Raw genomic sequence first — 20,611 nt, forward strand, 5'->3', positions numbered from 1 at the left:
CTTTAATGATACTGTGGTCGAGAAGGAAACTCCATTCTGTGCCAAACGTTTGTATCTAGGATGTGTCACGTTTGTCACTAGGCTCAGCTGGCAAGTTACGCCTGGCCTAGTTGTCCATTTACCCTTTTGCTAGAACACTAAACTAGAGTAAGGATCACAACCTGCAAGCAGATCAAGGAGGAAGTCAAGTACTGCCTCCCCCACCCCCGTACTGCCTCCCCCACTTACCCCATTGTCAGATGAGTATGTGCTCTTCCACATCTGCTCCTAAACTTTAGAATCTCTCTCAATTTTTTATATCTAATCTATTGTCAAAAGTGTATCCCTATTTTGTAAACTCTGAGAAGGTCTTTGAAGCTCAAGTTTGTTTTGCCTTGGTTGCTGCTCATTGGTCTTAAACCACTCTTAATTTACTCACGTTACTTCTCTTACTTGGTTTGCTTCCTCTAGCTCATGGGTACTCCCAAACCTTTTCCCAGGGGCCAAAAAGTTTGGTCGGTGATGTGATCGAGGGCAGCATCAATGCCAGCGGAATGACAGTTGGGCGAGGGGATTTGGAGGACTGGTGGTGGAGTATTGGTAGGTGAAGCAAAGGGTATAAATCTAGCGGCTGAAATGAGCAATATGAAACTAGAAAACCTGGGATTAATCTTCGCTTCCACACTCTTACAAATTGTGTGATCCTAGGCAATTGCTTAATTTTAGGTACAGGGTCTGCACTGTACAAATCTGCTTCTGTGTTTGATTTAATAAACTATAATGTTGTTCATCTCATAGGAACCCAGGCCACTCAAAAAGTGCACATAACCTCTGACTTGCTTAATTCACTATTGGCGTGTTAGTCGGGGTACAAGTGAAAATTATTGTTTCTAAATTCTTGTTTGAAAACTCACATTTAAATTAATACTTCTCATTGTACTGATACAATAAATTATACTTTGGTGAAATGGACTGCGTGTTAATTTAACACACTTTTTGAATTTTGAAGTAACTGTTATATGTACACTTTTGCTGCAAGATGTCTTAAGAAATGAACTTGCTTCTAAAGTGAAGGTCAGGACTCCCTGGTTACTTCCTCTCCTTAACACCAGTTAACCTTGAAATAAAATATTGCCTCTAAGTTCACGATCAAGTGAAGAGGAACCCTGTACTCCGGTTGTCCCGGGGGCCGCATGTAAAGGTAAAGGGGGCCGCATGCGGCCCCCGGGCCGTACTACGAGTATCCGTGCTCTAGCTCGTTGTTAGTGGTTTAAATTGGTCTTGTTTAAATACCTCTTTTTAAGCCCCTGTATTTTCCGTTCCTTACACACTGCATGCTTTTCACCCTGCTACTTTGTAGCACCGTTCTTTGCGTAAAGAGTCCCCCCCCCCCCCTTACCCATCATATTAGGGGTGCATCATTTCATAGTTTAAAGCCCCACTTTCAAGACACAATCCCACGTTATTGCTGGTTGTGAATTAACCAGCACATTATATTGTTACCATACCTAGTTTGTTCTGGGCTGTGGCTAAAAGCACAGATTAAATAAATTGTCCTTCCGACAATCTGCCCAATTTTTAGGTGGTGCAGTGCCCTAGTAATGTACCAAGAAACCGCTCATCCCCAAAAGCACCATTTCTACAGCCAAAACAGATCCAAACCCCCACACTGAAGATAACCTAGAATACTGCTGTACTCTACCAACCAAAAGCAGTTCAACCCTCCCCCTCAAACCTCAGAGACAACCCACCTTAATGCACAGAACCCCCTGGCCTCATCCCAGTTTTACTTCTGCACGGAGGAGAAACTCCAAAGAAGCCAGGCCATATGCCAACAGCCATTTACATTGAGCCAAAATGCTCATCCACAGGTTTATTGTGCTCCATTTATAGAAACAAGTACAACTTAAAGCAAAAATAACTTCGTTCTGGTTGTACGTTCAGGCAAACAAAAGTCACTGAACTCAAAAGATGACAAGCGAGGTACTTCACTTCTGCCGCAGTTTTGTAGAGTTTAGTTCACTCGTCAAAGGGCAAACTGGATGCAAACAAAGGAAGTGTGATGAGGGCTGCACTGTCCTCACACTAATTTAATCCAAATTATATTAAGTGCAACTCAAAGTTAATCCACCTGGATATCAAAACGTTCCACTGGTAACTGGTGTAGTTTGACCACACAGATCATATTTGGCTGGTCGTGAGGGCTTGGCAGAGTCTCACAGTAGGTACAGGACACTTCTCCTGTCCTAGAGATCGGTCAGCGGAAGCAGGCCTCACAGGGCCTTCTCGGCCTTTCGACCACTCGGCAGGTAGAAGAGGTTCTCTAGGTTGACCTCTGGAACAGGAGTAGGCCGGATCTTGCGCTCGTTGAAGAGGCCCGACAGGTTACTCTCCACCTTGGTCTTGAAACGGAAGGCCAGCTTGCGATTGAAGAGCCGGCTTAGATTTCCCTCCACCATCGGTACCTCACGGCTGCGGTTCTGCCAGTGCCTTTTCCATGACCTCTTAGTACGCCGTGGCTGCAACTGAATGGAAACCATTAGCTGCATGCAAGGCCAAGGAGTGGCAGTACCAGTCTTAGTCAATTAAGGAACCTCTTCTAGCGTTGTTCAACCTCCTCTAATTGGAGTAGGTCACCTCTTCCAGATATACTTACGTGATCCACAATTGCTCAACTCCAAACACTTGTTGCCAAACTAGGTTCATACTATAAGCACATTAACATGACCACCCCATTTGCTGTGAAATATAATGTACCTACCTCGCGTGCACACCCACTACACAAGATTAGACCCTTGAACGACCAACCATACCCACCTCCCAAAGTACACACTTGGGTATCATCTTCCATCAATGTAGGGGTTGCTACAAAGTATAGGTACACTACCCTGCCACACAAATTATGGAACCTTCATTTGTCATCTAGAGCCAAATCATACACTGTTCATTAACTCGATCAAGCCACAAACCTATCCAGCTTCCATAGCAGCAAAGCAACCCTACCACACTAACCTACAAATCAATTTGAGCTAGAAACCCACTGCCAACCATACATCCAGTGCTTTAAAGCAGCTGTTAATCCCACACTACAAACCAGCCTTCAAGTCCAACTATGAGGGCTCTACAACCACTGTTTAGTTTACATCATTTTTCACCCACACAGCTCAGATCCATCACTTCTAGTGCTTGTACAAAAGCATGCTCCTAGAGAACACCATGTATCATCTTCACACATTAGAAAACCCTAATGTAGGACACTACTAAATGCAACCCTTGCTCAAAGTCAATCTAACCACTCCCCATCTCTAGAGCCCAAGTGCCATGCTCTTAAAGGCTCAGGAATGAATTCACTGCATTCTTCCCAGCTCTGGAATCTGACAGAGAAGCAAGAACATATCCAAGTACAAGGGAATCTGCTACCATGCTGGACTCCCTCCTGTACCACACTTCCTTCCAATAAAAGGCCAGTTGATCATTGCCTATGACTTGCTTTCATTCCCATGGTCCGATTCCCCGATATCACCAGCTTTCTTTCCAGGGGCCACAGTGGCTCCTGGCTATTCCAAGTGGCCATCACACTTACCTGCAGCTTCTTCCTGTCAGGATCATGCACTACAAGGTGCCGGGTCAGGCTGGCCTAGAAACAGAAGAGCAGCCATTCAGTATTAAGCAAATGGCATTTGCGGAAACAAGTCACTCAAAAGCCAGTCATCCCAAATCAGGGGAGGCCCACCGCAAAGATGCCTAAACATCCATTCTAGTAGCAGAGGTCATCACCCCCGCTACTGTGATGCTGCACCTCTCCCCCACCCAATTCAGGATCTGGCCTTCACTAATACACCCCTTCTGGGATCGTATAGTGAACAAGGACTCACTCGCATGGCAAAGGCCATATCACAGCCTGGGAAGTAGCAATGGTGCTTTAGGATCTTGAGATGGTCTTTCTTGATATGGTGCTCGAGGTTGAAGACTGTAGTGAAGAACGCCTTGCAGTCTTCACGGGGGCACAACAGCACAGGCTTATCGGGAGCATGAGAGAAGCCATGGCGTCGGAGGCCATTCTGCTTTTTGAAGATCTTTCCACATAGGAGGCAGTTGTACTCGACTGGAGAGGAGAAAGCAACATGCCACAAGTTATGCAGAAGGAATCCGCCACCCCTCTGCCAGTCTACAACCTGGCTGGCAGTTTTCAGAAAACATTTAGTCAGCACCCTGACTAGGAGTGGAGGATGTTCAGAAGCAAATATTTTACAGATAGTAGGTCAATGACAAATAAACATTAGACATCTTATAATCCAATATAAGCATCCAAAATATGATACTACAGAACTTATAGAAGCCAAACGAAACACACAGCAATTACTCACTTCTTTCTGGGTATAGGATCTTTCAGCAGCGGTTCTACTGGTAATCAAGGAGTGAGTTGCCAAAGTAGGCTTAATACAGCAAATTAATCCTAAAGACTCATCACTTAAGAGGAAACCAGACTTTAATTTGTAGACCATGCAGTGAGCAATGGTCTTTAAGAGACCCGGCAGCAGGTCACTCACCCCACAATCATTATCATGCTTCTATAATGAGGCAGCCAGTCCCTCTAGGTTGACGAAAAGAAAAAGCCCACAGAAGGGATTGTTCAGAGGACATGGTCTCATCCAGAACAAAAAGTCCTAAACCGAGCTAGTCCATAGTCACGAGCTTATGGTGTAGCAGCATTTTTGGACTGGAGACAGGGCTGGAAATACTGTTAAGATTTTTGTAGGGTATAGATCAGCTGATCGTATGTGTATCTGGAGTCTGTGCTTGAAATTTAAAAGTGCAGCCTAAAGTTAAACCACAAAAATGTATCCAGCTGCAGAGGGTGGTACAGCAGGGACAACCTTATATAGTCCAAAACACCATTAGCAAGGAGCATCACAAAGGGCAGCACTACTACCCAAGCAAGCATTCTCTGCTTAGGCGGCCTCCAGTCAACCCTACTTGATAGCAAGATGACCTGGTAAGTTAGCCATTGCAAATGTTTGCCTGCAGGTTACACTTCAATCTCAGCATGAGGTCAACTCGGGGTTTTAAAGCCAGGCTTACAATCGCAACAGTTATTTAAGAACTCACAGCTGAAATCCCACAATTAAATCTTTTTTTTTTTTTTTTTTAACAAAGCATAAAGCACTCGACCTCATTCTCTAGCAATGAAAGAAGGGTACCCTACCTGGGTGGGTCTTGAGATGCTTCATACGTCCGCTCCAGCTGTGGGCAACAGTCTTGCAGTCCTCAATGGGGCACGGGTACGCTAGGAGATCGTGACAAGAGGAATTACCCTGGGTATTTTTCTAATCCACAATATAAACCTTAGGTCCAGAGCAGGTAAAGAAATCTAACCAATGTACAGCTGGGAAGAGGTGCCTATCTGTAAACTCACTATATCTGCAGTCTCTGGGTTTTGACATTTAACAATGGTCCCCATAAAACCACCACGTGCCACAGACTGTGATCATCATGAAACCTCAACACCAATACAACTGAGGTAACCAATGGCCTCTACCATACAAGGGTCAGAATACGGGTGCAATACCCACTTACACGCAAATACAAAAACAAATGTGAACAATGGCACAAAGGTAAACTGCTGCATGGTCCGGTTTCTCAAGAGGTTGAGGTGTGCAAAATTCTTTTAATTTGTTTTGTGGCGTGCAATTTCACAAATATGAAATTGTGAAAAAAGCAAATCTATTCTATAGCATGGTATTTTAGTGCAAAATGAGTCCATTTTTTGGCAGAGTAATCAACGTGACAATGGTGAGATTTCACATAAGCGCAACATGAAGTTTCTCTGGTGTAATTTAAACATGTTAATTTGATAAGTCTCAGACTAAGCCCTACCCAAACCCCTTCATTGCAGGTATACACATGACAACCATCCCTACCGGAATGCTTCCTGTGGTGAGCTTTCCTCTTGGCGGAGCTTTCAAACTTCATTCCACAGCCTGGATGCTGACACCTAGGGGGTGAAAACCCACACAATTTGTAGGGACTGAAGGGTCAATGACAACCAGAGCCAGAAACTTCTCCTGGGTCTTAGCCTACTGATGGTTGTACAAGGCCCAGTCTAACCAATGTGGGGTATCCTACAGCCTCTACACCATCAAACCTTGCAATTCAGTCAAATGGTGTATTATAGGGGACCCCGAATTAACAAGGTAGTGTCTGTCCGGGCATACAATTGACAAAAGAAACAGTCATCTTACTAGCATTCATCCTGAGCCAAGGTTTTCAGCAGCTGGCACAGTGCAAATCTCCCTCGAGTCCATCACACACAGCAGCTTGGGAGCTATGGTGTTAGGAAATGTGAAATTGGCATTGAGCCACAGATCCAACATTGATCATGTAAGGCTCAATCTGCTGAGCCTTCGTGCACAACAGTATTTTTTTTAAACATTTTATTAGCATTTCAATCAAAACAGATTTCAGAGAAGGTTGCAGAAATGCATTACACAGTAAATCAAAATATTAGTGTACTTTTTGTAATGTTAGCAGCCCTCCTGGTAAAACCAACATTTTCAACTTATACACCAGGTTACATCCTCTACTCATCTGCCAAATGATAATGCCCTAGTCACTTGTCCCACTATGTTATGGGGGAAAGGGGAAAGGGGAAAGGGGAAAGGGGAAAGGGGAAAGGGGAAAGGGGAAAGGGGAAAGGGGAAAGGGGAAAGGGGAAAGGGGAAAGGGGAAAGGGGAAAGGGGAAAGGGGAAAGGGGAAAGGGGAAAGGGGAAAGGGGAAAGGGGAAAGGGGAAAGGGGAAAGGGGAAAGGGGAAAGGGGAAAGGGGAAAGGGGAACATTTTCAGTATTGAACACCCAGGCTATTCTACCAGGAATGAGAAGGTCTGTGCAGTATATAGAAGTGTATCCGTTTGAAACAGGCGTTCGTAGATATTGTACTTATGAGTGATAAGATGGACCATTTTATTTCATCTATTGAGAGGCCGAGGTCACATTCCAATAAAAGGCGCAGGGCATCCAGCGGGAATAGTTTATCCACCCGTAATGCATTGTGTAGTTGTATGACTGCGCCAGCCCTGCTGCTTATAGTACACAATGTCTGGCAGCACAAGTGAAGTTGGGCTGCAAGGGTCCCATTCCCCAGTGCTGCCTAATTTTAGTGGCCACCATCCTGTACAAAAGGAACCGACCATGCGGTAATCCATAACTGTCTACAGGTCTTCAAAGGGTATAAACTGTCCATCTCTGTATAGATCCCCAGGGTGGTAACAGTGTTCCTCCCATCCCACCACCCCTCTCAGATTCTGTCCACCCGGCAAAGTTACCAAGCATCACAACAGGAGGTCAGGTATGTAAGGAGACATTGTCTGAGTACGCTGCAGACCACGTAGACAGCAGCGTTGTATTACTTGTAATTCTGCTGCGTCACCAGGGCGACCTAGTTTGGGTCGCATCAGGATGTAAAGTAGTTCAAGGCAGGGAGGGACACTGGGGTATCACCCCCATCACACATCAAGCCATTGGATTTGACCCACAAGGTAATATAGTTCCATGTCTGGGCAGCTAGTGCCGCCGCCCCCCCAACCCTCCTTCTCCTGTAGGGCACTGCAACCTGCTCACAGCTATTCTGCGTCTACCATTCCCCCAAATGTGGTTAATTAGTATTGTGTTCAATTACTGGAAAAGAGGGATTTTGGAAGGAAAATGGGCAGTGTAGTAAATAAATCCGCCTCTTTAAAGCCACCATTTTAGCTACTGCAATGCAGCCTGCCACAGACAAAGGGGGTGTCCCCCAGAATGCCACATTTCCTCATCGCTGCACACATTCCCTTCCTGCAGGTACACCTCGGTCATGATATATTTGTTCTCCAAGAGAATGGAATGTGTACTTCTCCCACTTTAAACCTGCAAGTTGCATGCTGGGTGTGTGATGGTGCAAAACGAATAGGAGACACTTGCCAGTTTATGCAGATGCTGTCCCAAAGCATTTGTGTTGCCAGAGAGCACCCCTTAGGTCCAAAAAAAAAAAAAAAAAACATTGAAGAAAAGGATTATATCCTCCGCATATAGCGCTATTTTATGCGAATGCCCACTTTCCATTAACCCCTCCGTGATTTCCCACTCTAAGTGCCTAGTACAATACACTGAGGTACACGCAGTCAGAGTGCATAGCTACCCTAGGGCACCCCAGCACTATAATGTAGTGCACATTACACAGTGGTGACCTAAGCATCTGCCATCAGAGCTAGGTGATCAATGTACAGAGTTGTCTGCAAGGTGCACACTGGGTCTACTGCCTACATTCCAGATACCCAACCCAGTATATAAGCTATTACAACAATATACCATGTGGTTGATGGCCCTCCAAGGGCAAATATCCCAGCCCAGAGCTACTGGTGCACTAAAACCAAAACCGGCCTGTGATCAGCACAACAAAAGACGACACTCACTCAAAAGGGAATGCAACGCCATGCTCCTGCAGGTGAGTCTTCAAAGCAGCTTTCTTCTTGAAAATTCTCTGGCACCCAGAAGAGGTACACTAGCCACAAAAAGAAAGAAAAAAAAAAAAATGTTTCAGCTTGAGCTACTTTTTCTTCAACTTGAGGCTCTAGACAACTTTCAAATGCACCAACATTGCACTGAGAGACAACAGTAGCTATGATAAAGCAAAGCCATTTTAGAGTTTGGCAATAATGATAGGACAAGCACCAGCAATTGTAAGCACCAATTTCATATGTACTCAGTATGGGCTTCCCAAAGGACAGGATGGGCTGAGCCACCTCAGACAGGCTCCAAACAAGATTTAGAGGACAACATGCCCAAGTTGTGAGGCCAGCGGTACCTTGTACTGTTTCACATGTCTGCGTTGGTGCTTCTTGAGCAGTGTCTCTGTGGCAAAGGACGATTTGCAGCCTGCCTCCGAGCACCTGTAATGAGAGGGCAGGCACAGGAGGTTAAGAAGCTGAAGACGAACTGCAACCTCAGAAGGAAGCGTCCTTCCTTCTGTCAGCCTTGAGATTAGCAATGAGCACCAAGTGTTAAAGATTAACTGCCCATCTTCCCACTGACCCGGGGTGCAAGCAACGTTAACACTAGTCAAAAAGCGAACTATGGTAGAGTTTGAGTAGTTCTTGCATATCAAGAGCAGTTTCAGACCCTGGATATCCAACGTTCAGAGACTGCTGGTGTGCATCTGTATATTTGACGAAATGAGCAGTTTGACCCACCTTTGCCCAATTACCCACCCTTTCAAGACAGGATGACACTACATAAAAGCAACCACTGAAGCAAGATCTAACATACATGTTCTTTAAGCAGCAGTGGCAGCCACTGCTAACAGAAAAAAAAAAAAAAAAAAAAAAAAACTTGCTTTACACATACAATGGAGCAAGACCAGTCACAAGTGTCTTTGTAGACCATCTCCAACCTGGCAGTGTTTACAGAGCTGTGCATTGGGTTTTTCTGTTTGGGCGTCTTCAGACCAAAAAAAAAAGATAGTATTTGATTCTGCAGAAAAGCATTTCCATTGTTAATTAATGCTCTATAGCAAGAAAGATGTATGCAGGTGAGACATTTGCTGTTTGTCAATCTGGTAGTCATATGGTTAGGTGCACCTGGGACTTTGAGGTGGATTGAGCAGTTCTGGCAGACAAACCGGCCAATTTCTTGGAATGGGCTGGCATCAAGATTCCAGGGCCCCAAAGCATTTTAATTTAGGTGACCAAGAGAACCCTCCAGTGACTTGGGCTCTACTTGTCTTGGACACTTTTGGTCACTGGTGTGGCTCCTTTCTGGTAAGGATTAGGATGTTCCAGAGGCAGAAGAAACAGATTTTGTAAAAATAAAATCAGTTTTTAACATGTGCACCATGCTGGCTGGTGGAGCTCAATAGGTATGATGAGAACCAAAGCATCTCCAGACACTATGAAGGTGAACATAGCAGTACAGGGTGGAGCCCAGCAAACAGGACTATCTTTAGAGCAGCCAAGTATGTGCTAGGCCAAGTCACCACTGTAACGTGGCCACCTTGTCTACTCTACCACTTAAGCAGAGTTGGTCAGTGTCTGGGTGAGAGCAGGAATGTGAACCCAGGAGGAGACGAAACATCCAGTCAGTGCAGTGCCAAATGTATGAAAGTGCCTTTTTTGGCCTGTCACCCCTCACTTTGCCTGATATCTGATGCCAACATAGAGTGTGTTAGGATCCTGCTAACCAGGATCCAGGACCTGTATTCTTTCCCTAAACTGTACCATTGCTTACACATTTGGCACACAGTTAAGTCCCTTGTAAGACATACCAGTGGTACCAAGGGCCCTGAGGCCAGGGAGGGTCCCTGCAGGCTGCAGCATGTATTGTGCCACCCTAAGGGACCCCTCAAACATGTGCACACTGCTACTGCAGATTGTGTGTTGGAGGGGAGAAAGAGGTAAAGTTGACATGGGTGCCATGCCCACAAACCACTGCCTGTGGCACAGGTAAGTCACCCCTCTAGCAGGACTTAAAGCCCTGAGGTAGGTTGCACTATACCACAGGTGAGGGCATTGCTGCATGAGCAATATGCCCTGACAGTGCCCCAAGTCTATGCTTGGGCATTGTAAGTGCAGTGTGGCCATTTTGAGTACATGGGCTGGGAGGTTGTCATAAACACCACAGCACCATGATGGGTTCATGGAATGCTAGGAGGATTGGCATTACATTTCTCAGTCAAATGAAAAAACCCACTGATGCCATTGTTGGAATTATTGCCAAATGCACACAGGGCATCTTGGAGACGCCTCATGAAAGTCATCCAGCTCTAGTGTGAGTGATTGGTTTCTGCCAGCCTGCCACCACCAGACAAGATTCTGACCTCCATGAGGTCAGAGCCTTTGTGCTCTCAGGAGTCCATAACAAAGCCTGCTCTGCATGGAGGTGCTTCACACCTCCTCCCTACAGGAACGGCAACACTTGACAGTGAGCCTTAAAGGCTCATGTCTTTTGTTGTGTACATACAGGGCACTCCAGCTAGTGGAGATGTTCCCCCACCCCAAACCCCAATTTTGGTGGTATGTCCAGTGGAAAAATGAGTAAACAGGAGGAGTGTCCAACCCAGCTTGGACCACCCCTAGGGTGCCCAGAGCTGAGGTGAAACCCTCTTCAGAATCCTCCATCTTGTTTTGAAGGCGGTTAGCCAATAGTGTTAGGAATGTGCCCTCCCCACCCCAAAGGGAGTGGGCACAAAGGGTGTAGCCACCCTCATGGTCAGTAGCCATTGGCTGCCCTCTGACCCCTGCAATGCCTCTAAATCTAGTATTTAGGGGCACCCCTGAACCACACCCTTCAGATTCCTTGCAACCTAAAGGACCAAAGTGCCACAACAGCAGTGAAGACTCCAGATGACAATTGACTTGGCCCCCAACCCTACCAGCTGGTCTGCATCTTCAAGACCTCTGCAACAAGAAGACTATTCATCCTGCAGGACCTGCAACCTCTACAAACCCTCAGAGGACTGCCTGCCTTCCCTCAGGCTATCTCCTGAGGACAGCAGGCCCGTCCACAAAGAAACCACTGAACAAGGAAACCAGAGCCCTCTGGATCTGCAAGTCCTGCCCACTCAGCACTTGATGCCCACAGCCTGAGTGCTGGTGGTCCACCAAACAGAGTCCCAAGGTGATTCGGACCCTAAGTCCACCCCAGGTTGACCCCTCCTGACCAACACGACTCTTTCAGCTTGAATCCAGTGTTCCCCCTGACCACTACAGGATCCAGTGGCAATACCAGACTGGTAAAGGTACCCCTGCACCCACAGTACCCTGGCCTTGGGGAACCCAGGCGATGGTTCAGCACTGTCTGGAGAGACCTCAACTTACCTGTTGAGCCTTTGGTCTTCAGCAGCTCCCTTGACCAAGCCTGCAGCCTCTTTGTGAACCCAGAGTTGCTTACTGAAACACATTGGGGCCCAGCGTAGTTTGCACCCAGCTGCCCCGGTGCCACTGAGGGTGTGTGGTTGGTACTGACCTGCACCCCAATGCTGATCCAAACCCCAACACCTTCCCCCTCTGCCCTAAAAACACAGGTCCTTGATTGCAAAATTCACTCCAGAGTGACCCCAGTCTCCATTGGGAGCCCAACACCAACTGACCTCTGCACCCAGCCAGCCCTATGGTTGCAGGTGGTGTATGCTGTCTTCCTAAACTTTGCCCTGTGGGCGCCTTAACAACTGAAGGTTTGGACTTACCTGTAAATTGTGCTTGAACTATTTCTCCCCTAGGACTGCATTGCCTTCAATGATTTTCGAACTGTGTCTACTTTTGCTATTGAAAAGTATTACTTACCTGAAACCTGTGAATTACAAAGAGCATTTGCTACTTAGGTGATACAGTTCAAAGAATGTATGCACCTGCAACAAAGATCCTTTTGGTTCTAGAAATAAAGTAAAGTATATTTTTATACATCAACATTGGCCTGGAGTTAGTCATTGAGTGGGAGCCTAATTTTTTTTTGACTATACAACAAATGCTTAGCACTACCCTCTGATAAGCCTAACTGCTCAATGGCAATACCACAACGAACATTCGTATTATCTACTTTAGCCTCTGGGGAACCCCTGGACCCTGTACACTATACCTCACTTTGGTAGAGTGTACAGAGCCAGCTTCCTATACCCAGGCATACATTTTCTAAGCTGGAACTAGTTTGACAATAAGCAACTATTAAGGTAGCACCTCTCCAGTCCCATGTGTTAGCATGAAACTACATTGAGTCTCATTCATCAATGCTGCCACTTAGGCAGTGGTGAGATACTGTAAGGGCAGGAGGGAAAATATAGTGAGGGGCTCATCTTCCCCCAGCATGACACCTACTAATCAAAGTAAATTTAAATTCATGTCATAACTCAGACTCCTACCCCCTCTTCCATAACCTAAGGAAAGGTCATGTGTGCATATGCAATGGACCCTGTGGTAACACCATAGTTGGGAGTTACAATATGCAGAGCTAATGCCCATCTGGAGCCATGGAATAAAAGTATCTCGTCTAGAATTTGTCTCCCCTGGATCTTAACTGGGTTTCCTGGCACTCGTCATGTGGGCAGAATATTAACCCAGCTACTGGAACACCCAGAGAACTGGAGACTGGCAGTGCTTCACCCACTGCCCAGGAAGCAGGAGTGGCTGTCATAGCACTTTGTTAAATGTCACCAATTGTAAAATTAAGTCATGACGTTGCAAGTAACTCGGCCTATCCCTATTCGACATCTTCCTTCTTGCTGGAATGACCACAGCTAATATCTGGCCAGTGATAGTCCTCAGGATGCCTTGCCTCAGTACACATCCTACACCACATGGTGTCATCCTCCCTCTCGATTTCTTGAGAGAGAAAGCCCCTCTGAATACCTCCACCCTGTCACCCCAGCCCTTTGCACACTGCTCAACCCCTTTCTGGATTCTAGTTCTCAGCGGTGCTCATGACTTTAGAGAATACAGACCTTAAGTGGCATTCGTTTTCCAGTTACCCCTGAAGAATCTATGCAGTTGCTTTAGATAAGGCAAAGACGGCTCCAAGCCCCTTTTTCAGGAGCCTGAAGACCAAGGGCTAGAAATCCAGAACTGCTGCACCCTATGGTGAAGGTAGAGTGCAGTGGACCCATACCTGAAATTGGAAACCAGAAAGAGGCCATGATGAATGTTCTGCTGTGAACCTGCTAGAAGAGAAACCTGCCTAGAAACAATATAAAGTTAGAGTCCTAGAGAAGAGCACTCATCCCATTCCCATACCCCAACCTCTACAGATTTCACTCCAGACAGTGTGAGGAGCCCAGCTGTCATGAAGAACAGGACTCCCCACTGAGCTCAATCAGTCTCAAGAGGGTAATCCCACCCAAAGATCAAGGAGTTGTCCTTTACATGGGTTTGGTTGGGCCAGTTTTGACCTCTGATCTCAAACCCCCATTGGTGGCAGAGAGTTACAAATTATAGGGTCCCTGTACAGCCAGATGTTAGCAAAGGTTCCTTGGTTGGACCTTGTGGCCCCATGTCTTGACAGATAGTAAGTCTGGGGAGAACAAGCTTTTGAACACTAGAGGACCAGTTTGTCTCAACTTTTGCCTCGAGATTACTTTCGCTCTGAGATCTCTGCAGTTCTTACCAACTATATTGAAACTGGGACAGCGATGCCTTTGAGTGGCAGGTTTGTTACCTTACTAAATAAAGTCTAGATCCATTTGATCAGCCATCCAAGCATAACACCCCAGTGGTAGCAATGTCCCTTTGAAGTGACAGCTGCTAAGAAACCTTGGTTTCATTTCGATGGACCTGCCCAACGTGAAACTTCCTCGACTAAGCCAGCACACAGGCTTGAAGCCCAGGTTTTGCCAATACTTATAATCAGCAGTTCTCTGCAGCCAATGGCAGCCCTTATGCCATTCTCATTAGGGTCGTAACTGAGAACCCCAACCAGCCTCTTCAGTGCAAATACATTAACTGGTTTTCAAACCAACAGCGGGGCATTCACCTTCGAGTTGTACGCCTCCAAGGACCTAACTTGTGCGAGTAGTACACCTCCAAGGCCCCAAACTGACTAGGTTTATGAGTAGTAAACCGCCAAGGACCTAAATTGACTGTTTTATGTTCACGAGTAGTACACAGCCAAAGAGATAAATTGACTGCTCTATGTGGTTTACTAGTAGTACACCTCCAAGGACCAAACTGTGGTTTTCACAAATACTCCAAAGAAAGTGGTTCGGACTAAAGATTATCGAATCAATCATTTTTTTATTAGCAAGAATGATCACCAAGTTGAAGAAACCAACTTAATACCCTTTGATGAAAGTGTCCTCTCTTCAGAATGTTTTTTTTCTCTTAACTGGCGGTCGGAACCCCCACTCCCCTATTTTTTATTTTAGGAGCACTTCCCTTGTGTACCCACCCATTTTACTATTTTTCACTCATCACCTGTATTAAAACAAAAAAAAAAAAAACACGTTCCATAATTTCATCTATTTGACTTTTCGAAAATTAAGTTTGATCAGCCTATATCAGAACGTCCTCATTTTCACTGATGTCTAAAATGAAATTACACTGAGCTGCAACACCATAAGCCATGGGACACCAGTTGATGGCAACAGTTCCTTACTCGACATCTGCCTAGCAACAAGAATTTAGAAAAGATGGACAACCAGGGTACAGTAAGATGCAGATGCCCCTAAACCCGCCATCGAAAACTTTTATGAACTAGGTTATCCATATGCAGACTTGGGCTCTTGTTTTGGGGAGGAAGGGCCACTGCGAACGCCTTGGAGGCATACACAGGACCTGCGTGGTTTCTTGTAGCCAAGAGCAGGGACAAAAAGGAACACCATTTAGCCAACTGGGGAGGGATTTAGTGTTGGGATTGAAGTAGGAAACCTGTGCATCAGTTTAGTCCTTCCTTGGGTAGAGCAACATTTTGCAAAATGCTACATGATACCCAGTCATTGTGTTTGCTGAACCATGAGGGGCTTAGAAAACGGTCTAAAGAGTAATTTGAAGGACTGAAAGGCTGTGACCGTGACCCCTCAACTTAGAGGTAAGAAGTGTTCTGAATAAGCAATGCACATACCCCCTCATCCACCAGCACATCCTTTTGCTTCCTCCCTCCCAGGCTTCCGTGCCCAGCCACCGCCTCACCTGAAGTTCCTCTGGCCCGCATGCTTGGCCAGGTGCTGCCTGAGGTGGTCCTTGCGGGTGAAGCACTTGTCACAGTCTGGTTGGTCACACCGGAAGGGTTTCTACATGTAGAGAGAACAGAAGCAGGTGAATTTGGAACTGCACAACCTAAAAGGGCTGATCACTGGTTTGTTAGGTGGCTGCAGCACCCACCCCAAGAGCCACCAATTGCCCCCTACTGGGGGGTGAGAAGCCAGTTCTGAAAGCGATTAGTTGCTACTGTGCTTGCATGTCTATGAAGCCCTTTACATTCCCCTCTTAAATTACAAAAGATTAAAAGTGGAGATGCCGAGGGGCAAGCACTGGAGATTTAAGAGACTACGAGGTTATTCGACTAGTACTCCCAATGTCGAGCTTTCAATTAAAAACATTAAATAAGACTACAAAAAGAGGCAAGTGGTGTGATGGCTTAAAAGGAGCAGAGGTTTGTTCAGTGTATTGGTTAACGACACCTTAGTCGTTTAAACAGTTACTAAAATAATGACTTTATCCAGCTGCTATGTCCTAGTGACCTAGGTCTTTCCAATTCACAACACTGGGTAGATTCCACAAGCTAAGGAAGATAAGGCAGCATAGGGCAACTAAGGTCTGCAAACAAGGCAGTTTTGCCCACCCTTATGGTGGCATGTAAAGGAACAGTGCTCAAGGACCCCCTGGCTCACAGGCTGATGGGTAAAGGTGTAGAGCAACCTCTAAGTCACTTCACTTACCTTAGACATCAGTCCACCGAAGAGGCAAAGGTGTTCCATTTTCTTTCAGAGGCGTGGCCTATGTGCCAGACCGGGGCAGAAGCCATTAATGAAGAGTAAAGACAGACTAGTTATGCTACCTCAGACCTCAGCTCAGGTACCCCGCCTTCAGAATGAGCCTTCTGTGCGAGTGCGGGGCAGGCACACGCCCTGCAAATCTCTCACGTCCGAGACTCTACATTGGCACTCAGTCGTGGCCAGGTACCTATTGGCTCCTCGTGCACCGTAACACTGCGTGGACCTCCGAGTAGATGGTTCTTAAGAATCAGATAGCCTTCAGTTTCTATGGGAGGGGTGGATCCAATGCTAACGGAGCAGCTAATGCAGATCCCACCAGTCATCTCCACCCCTAGTGGACACAGGCTTAAGGCAAGTAGGCACAGCAGGCGAGGAGATCCCCGGTTAGGTTAGGAGCCTGGGCCTACCACCAGAGAGATGAGTGGAAGAGGAGAGTGGCCGGTGACCGATCAGTGCTCCCCTAGGGGAAGCTGCAGGACCAGGGAGCGGGCATCACTACTGACATCTGTCCCAGGCCTCTGAACCAGCAGGCCGCCTCAGAGTGATGCTCTGAGAAGAGAGCCGTATTTAGACAACACCGCTTATATACTGAGCCCTTGATAAATGCATGAAGTTATTGGGCACACACCCTGATGGAGATTCCTACTCATAATAATTAGGGGTCATTTGACTTCAGGAGTGTTTGAAGCTTGAGCACTAGGGTAATTAAACCATTTAGTGTTTTGGATTCTACCCAGGCTGCTAGAGGCCTTGCGGACCACTGGTGTGTAATAGTGGCCGTCCATCCTGCCCCTTTGCCGGCTCATGTGCCTCTCACTAAGTCTTACTTGAGCACACATGAACGGTGCACTGAGTACCAGTGGCGGGGTTTAGTACAGTAAAATCAGAACCGTTATCCTAGCTGTCAAGACACTAGCTAGCGCCCAGAGTACAGCATTTGTTACATAAACGTCCATGGTTGCAGTCATGCAGGTCAACTGCAAAGCTGAATGATGAAAGCAGCATTTATCACTTCCCCCGGGACTGTTGGAAAACTTCCAGCTACTCCACGCCCTATATTAGATATAAAAGTGAGCTCGTACCACAACATCCAAGAAGTTATTCCAGACCTCGAGAATACCCGATAACTTAATTTCTACCAGTATCTTCCTCCCCAGACGCGCTCTGCACGAGCTCGTCAACTATGACCAGATTGGCCACAAGGGACCAGAATGCACCGTGGGGGCAACTGAGTCATGTTTTACCAGAAACCCACGGCTTAAGCCTGCTGGGAGTGTGGGGCCTGTTTGGGGTACAGGCCCTCGGAGTTTGTGGTTTGTAAGTAGCACATCTCACACCTACATGTTGGGTGGGGAGCTGTTCGTTTAACCTGGGGCCCTGGCAACTAGTTCTACCGTTTGCCTCCCCTCTTACTTTGACAGCGTGAAGCAGCCACAGCTGCAAAATGTTGCAAGTCCTTGAGCCACTCATGCGAAGGGGCGTACATTGGGGTTGGGGGGTACACTCCCTGAAAAAAAGTGTATTCTGTAGTGCAGTGTTGGGTACGAGTGCTTTCAGTCGGATTTTACCCTGTGTGTTTACATTCACACATTGGCAAAAACACTCGTCTTTGCCTTCAAACTTAGTTTAAAAACAGTTGTGTTTTAAATACCTCCAACAATCCACACTCCTCTTCGCTGCCTCTTGAGCCCCTCTCGTGTCCTGCTGCTCATAATGAGCTGTATGAAGATATGCCAGCGTGATTGTCAGGAAATCGGACACCTCTCCAGTCTGACCGGCCAAGCTACCCCCCTGCCCATGCGCGATGCTCCAGGTTTCCCGGGGGCGGCGCGGCGGAGGGGAGGGGCGCGTGGCGGAGGGGCGCGTGGCGGGGAGGGGCGCCGAGTTCGCGCGTCTCTTCACCCCCGCAGCTGTTGCGTGGACCTCCCAGACACTCACCATCCCGGGCACTCTGCAACCAGCAATGCCACGACTGCCCGCGGAAGAGAGGAGCAGACATTGTCTTTTCAAGTCCATTTTACCACTCTGGAGGGCGGTAAATGCCCCTTGCCCCAGCCTCTACCTACACCACAGCAGCGGTGCACGTGGACCTCCGAAAACACTGCCCTCCCCTCCAACGCACATTGCCCTCACTTAAAACGGGACATTTCACACAAAAAACACACACACACCACAATTTTACATCAACCGAGCGCCCAGAATGAGAGCACTCAGCACAAAATTATAGAAGAGGCACCAAGAACATACATAAAAAGCAATTTTTAAAGCCAGTATAATGACTGTTAATTGAATTGCTTCCTGATTGCTCTTTGGAAAACAAAGAAAATCTACCTCCCACACTTTTCAGGCGACCCTCTAACAACCGAGACACGAGCTAAAATTCACGAAATCTGTCGTGAGAGATTGTGAAAAATCCGGACCGTCCCCGCAAATCCACGGCGCCTGGTCCCCCTCCCCTTACCTCCCGAAGCAGACGGCCCTTACCTCCCCGCTGTGAGTGCACAGATGCTCTTTCAGCCTCCATCCCTTGCTGAAGGAGGCCCCACAGTCCTTCACGGAACAGCTCATCTTCTTGGCAGGGGGAACCTGCAGGGTGGCAGCTAAACCCGGCTTCATGGTCGCGGATCTCAGCGGGTCTCTCTACAAACCTCTGTTCCCTGCTCTGGTTGATCACACGCAGCCTCTTTGGTAAGTGGGTGACTTTAAAACGGGAGCCCTTACTAACAGGCCCAAGCGGGTGCGAGTTGCCTGCTTATTATACACAGGCCCCGCGGAGACCCGCCCCTTCATTAACAACACAGCCGCACTTGTGAGTAATATAACGCCGCAACACCTGAGCCACTTCACGTGCTCTCCGGGGCCCTCTCCCGACCATATGTCGCGACCCTAAGAAGCTCGCCCAGTGTTTTGGAAATCCCCGGCTCTGAGAGGACACGAATCATGCTCGAGCAGCGGCCAAGGGTCTACTACACGAGCTCTTAGGTTCCCAAATTCCACGCGTGAGTAGTTTATCCAGTCTAGTTTTTTTCCCATTGCATTCTGGGACTTGTAGTTCTACGTACCCTCTTATTGAATGAGGACTTCAATTTCCTGAATGGAAATAAATAACCTGAACTGGGCGAGCAAATCGCGTATGACCCAAGCTCTGTCGTGTGTTTATGCAATAGCCAAGAGGGCAGTATCAGACTTTCTAATGGTCCAGTGGGATAATCTGTTCCTCTGTAATGGTCCCAAGTTATAAAGTGTGGCTCTGTAAAACAGTGCTTGGGGTTGTCTATGACGCTGTCAATGGTCACCAGGTGCATTGCTCGGGGTGAAGGGGCTTTTTGAAGTGTGATACTCCTGACAATAAAGGCATTCTTGGCTTGGTAGTTGGGTATAGGGGCACAAGTCTGATCTACTATGCCTTGTTGGTTTTTCTCACGGTCATTTTCCCACTTAGAGGAACTTAAATATAGAAAGCGACCAGTTTACCCCAAAAGTAGTAAGTCTGCAGTCATGGAAATATTCCTTAAATGGAAGCAAAATTACTATTTTTTGGAATTCACAAACATGGGCATTAGTAGGTTTGGAAAGGTGCAGCAGTCGATGGCTTCCAAGCATACCTCTGGCAATTAAACACCCAAAAGTTGACTGGCAGTCTCTTGGGAAGTATTCCAACCCATTGATTTTTTTTTCACCCACTGCACCACAGTAGACAGAGGGCCTGATTTATGGTTTGGAGGATGGAGTAAAAATAAATAGAGTGGCGGAGGACTTTACCTTCCCTACCCCGCCAAAACTAGAGATCGGACACCTTTATACAGACCACTGTCAAGGCAGTTTATGTCAATGCAGGAAAAGTTTGATAGACAGCTCTGTCAAACATGATGGGCAGACACCAACCTTTTCAATAGTATTATTTTTAAAAACAAAACTCCCAAAGCATACATTTGCTACTGAAAAATTCAAAAAACTGCCCCACATCTGAGGAATTTTCTCACACAGTTGATGAGTCGTTTTTTTTAAACTGTCTCCTACCACCAGGATATACGCATTGATTGACAGTAAAAAAAAAAAGTCATCAAACCATCCACTCTAAATAGGGCTGACAAAAAGATGGCTTACTTCTGACAGCAGTTACTCCATCGGGCCATCAAAATAAGTTTTACATCAACATATTAAATTTTACCTAGTTGCCATAA

General features: G+C 46.7%; 1 protein-coding gene across 1 annotated transcript; it reads right to left on the reverse strand.

The window, feature by feature from the left end:
* Positions 1–1,820: 1,820 nt before the first annotated feature.
* On the reverse strand, positions 1,821–19,206 carry LOC138299298 (P43 5S RNA-binding protein-like). The gene is made up of 9 exons (XM_069237461.1): positions 18,912–19,206; positions 15,622–15,722; positions 8,820–8,904; positions 8,428–8,516; positions 5,901–5,974; positions 5,186–5,266; positions 3,855–4,084; positions 3,563–3,616; positions 1,821–2,504 (listed from the first exon to the last, which is right to left on the reverse strand). The coding sequence occupies exons 1-9, from the start codon at positions 19,041–19,043 to the stop codon at positions 2,253–2,255; spliced, it is 1,098 nt and encodes a 365-aa protein (XP_069093562.1). The 5' UTR covers positions 19,044–19,206; the 3' UTR covers positions 1,821–2,252.
* Positions 19,207–20,611: the final 1,405 nt, after the last annotated feature.

Source organism: Pleurodeles waltl, chromosome 6 (assembly GCF_031143425.1).
Source record: "Pleurodeles waltl isolate 20211129_DDA chromosome 6, aPleWal1.hap1.20221129, whole genome shotgun sequence".
NCBI classification, from domain to species: domain Eukaryota; kingdom Metazoa; phylum Chordata; class Amphibia; order Caudata; family Salamandridae; genus Pleurodeles; species Pleurodeles waltl.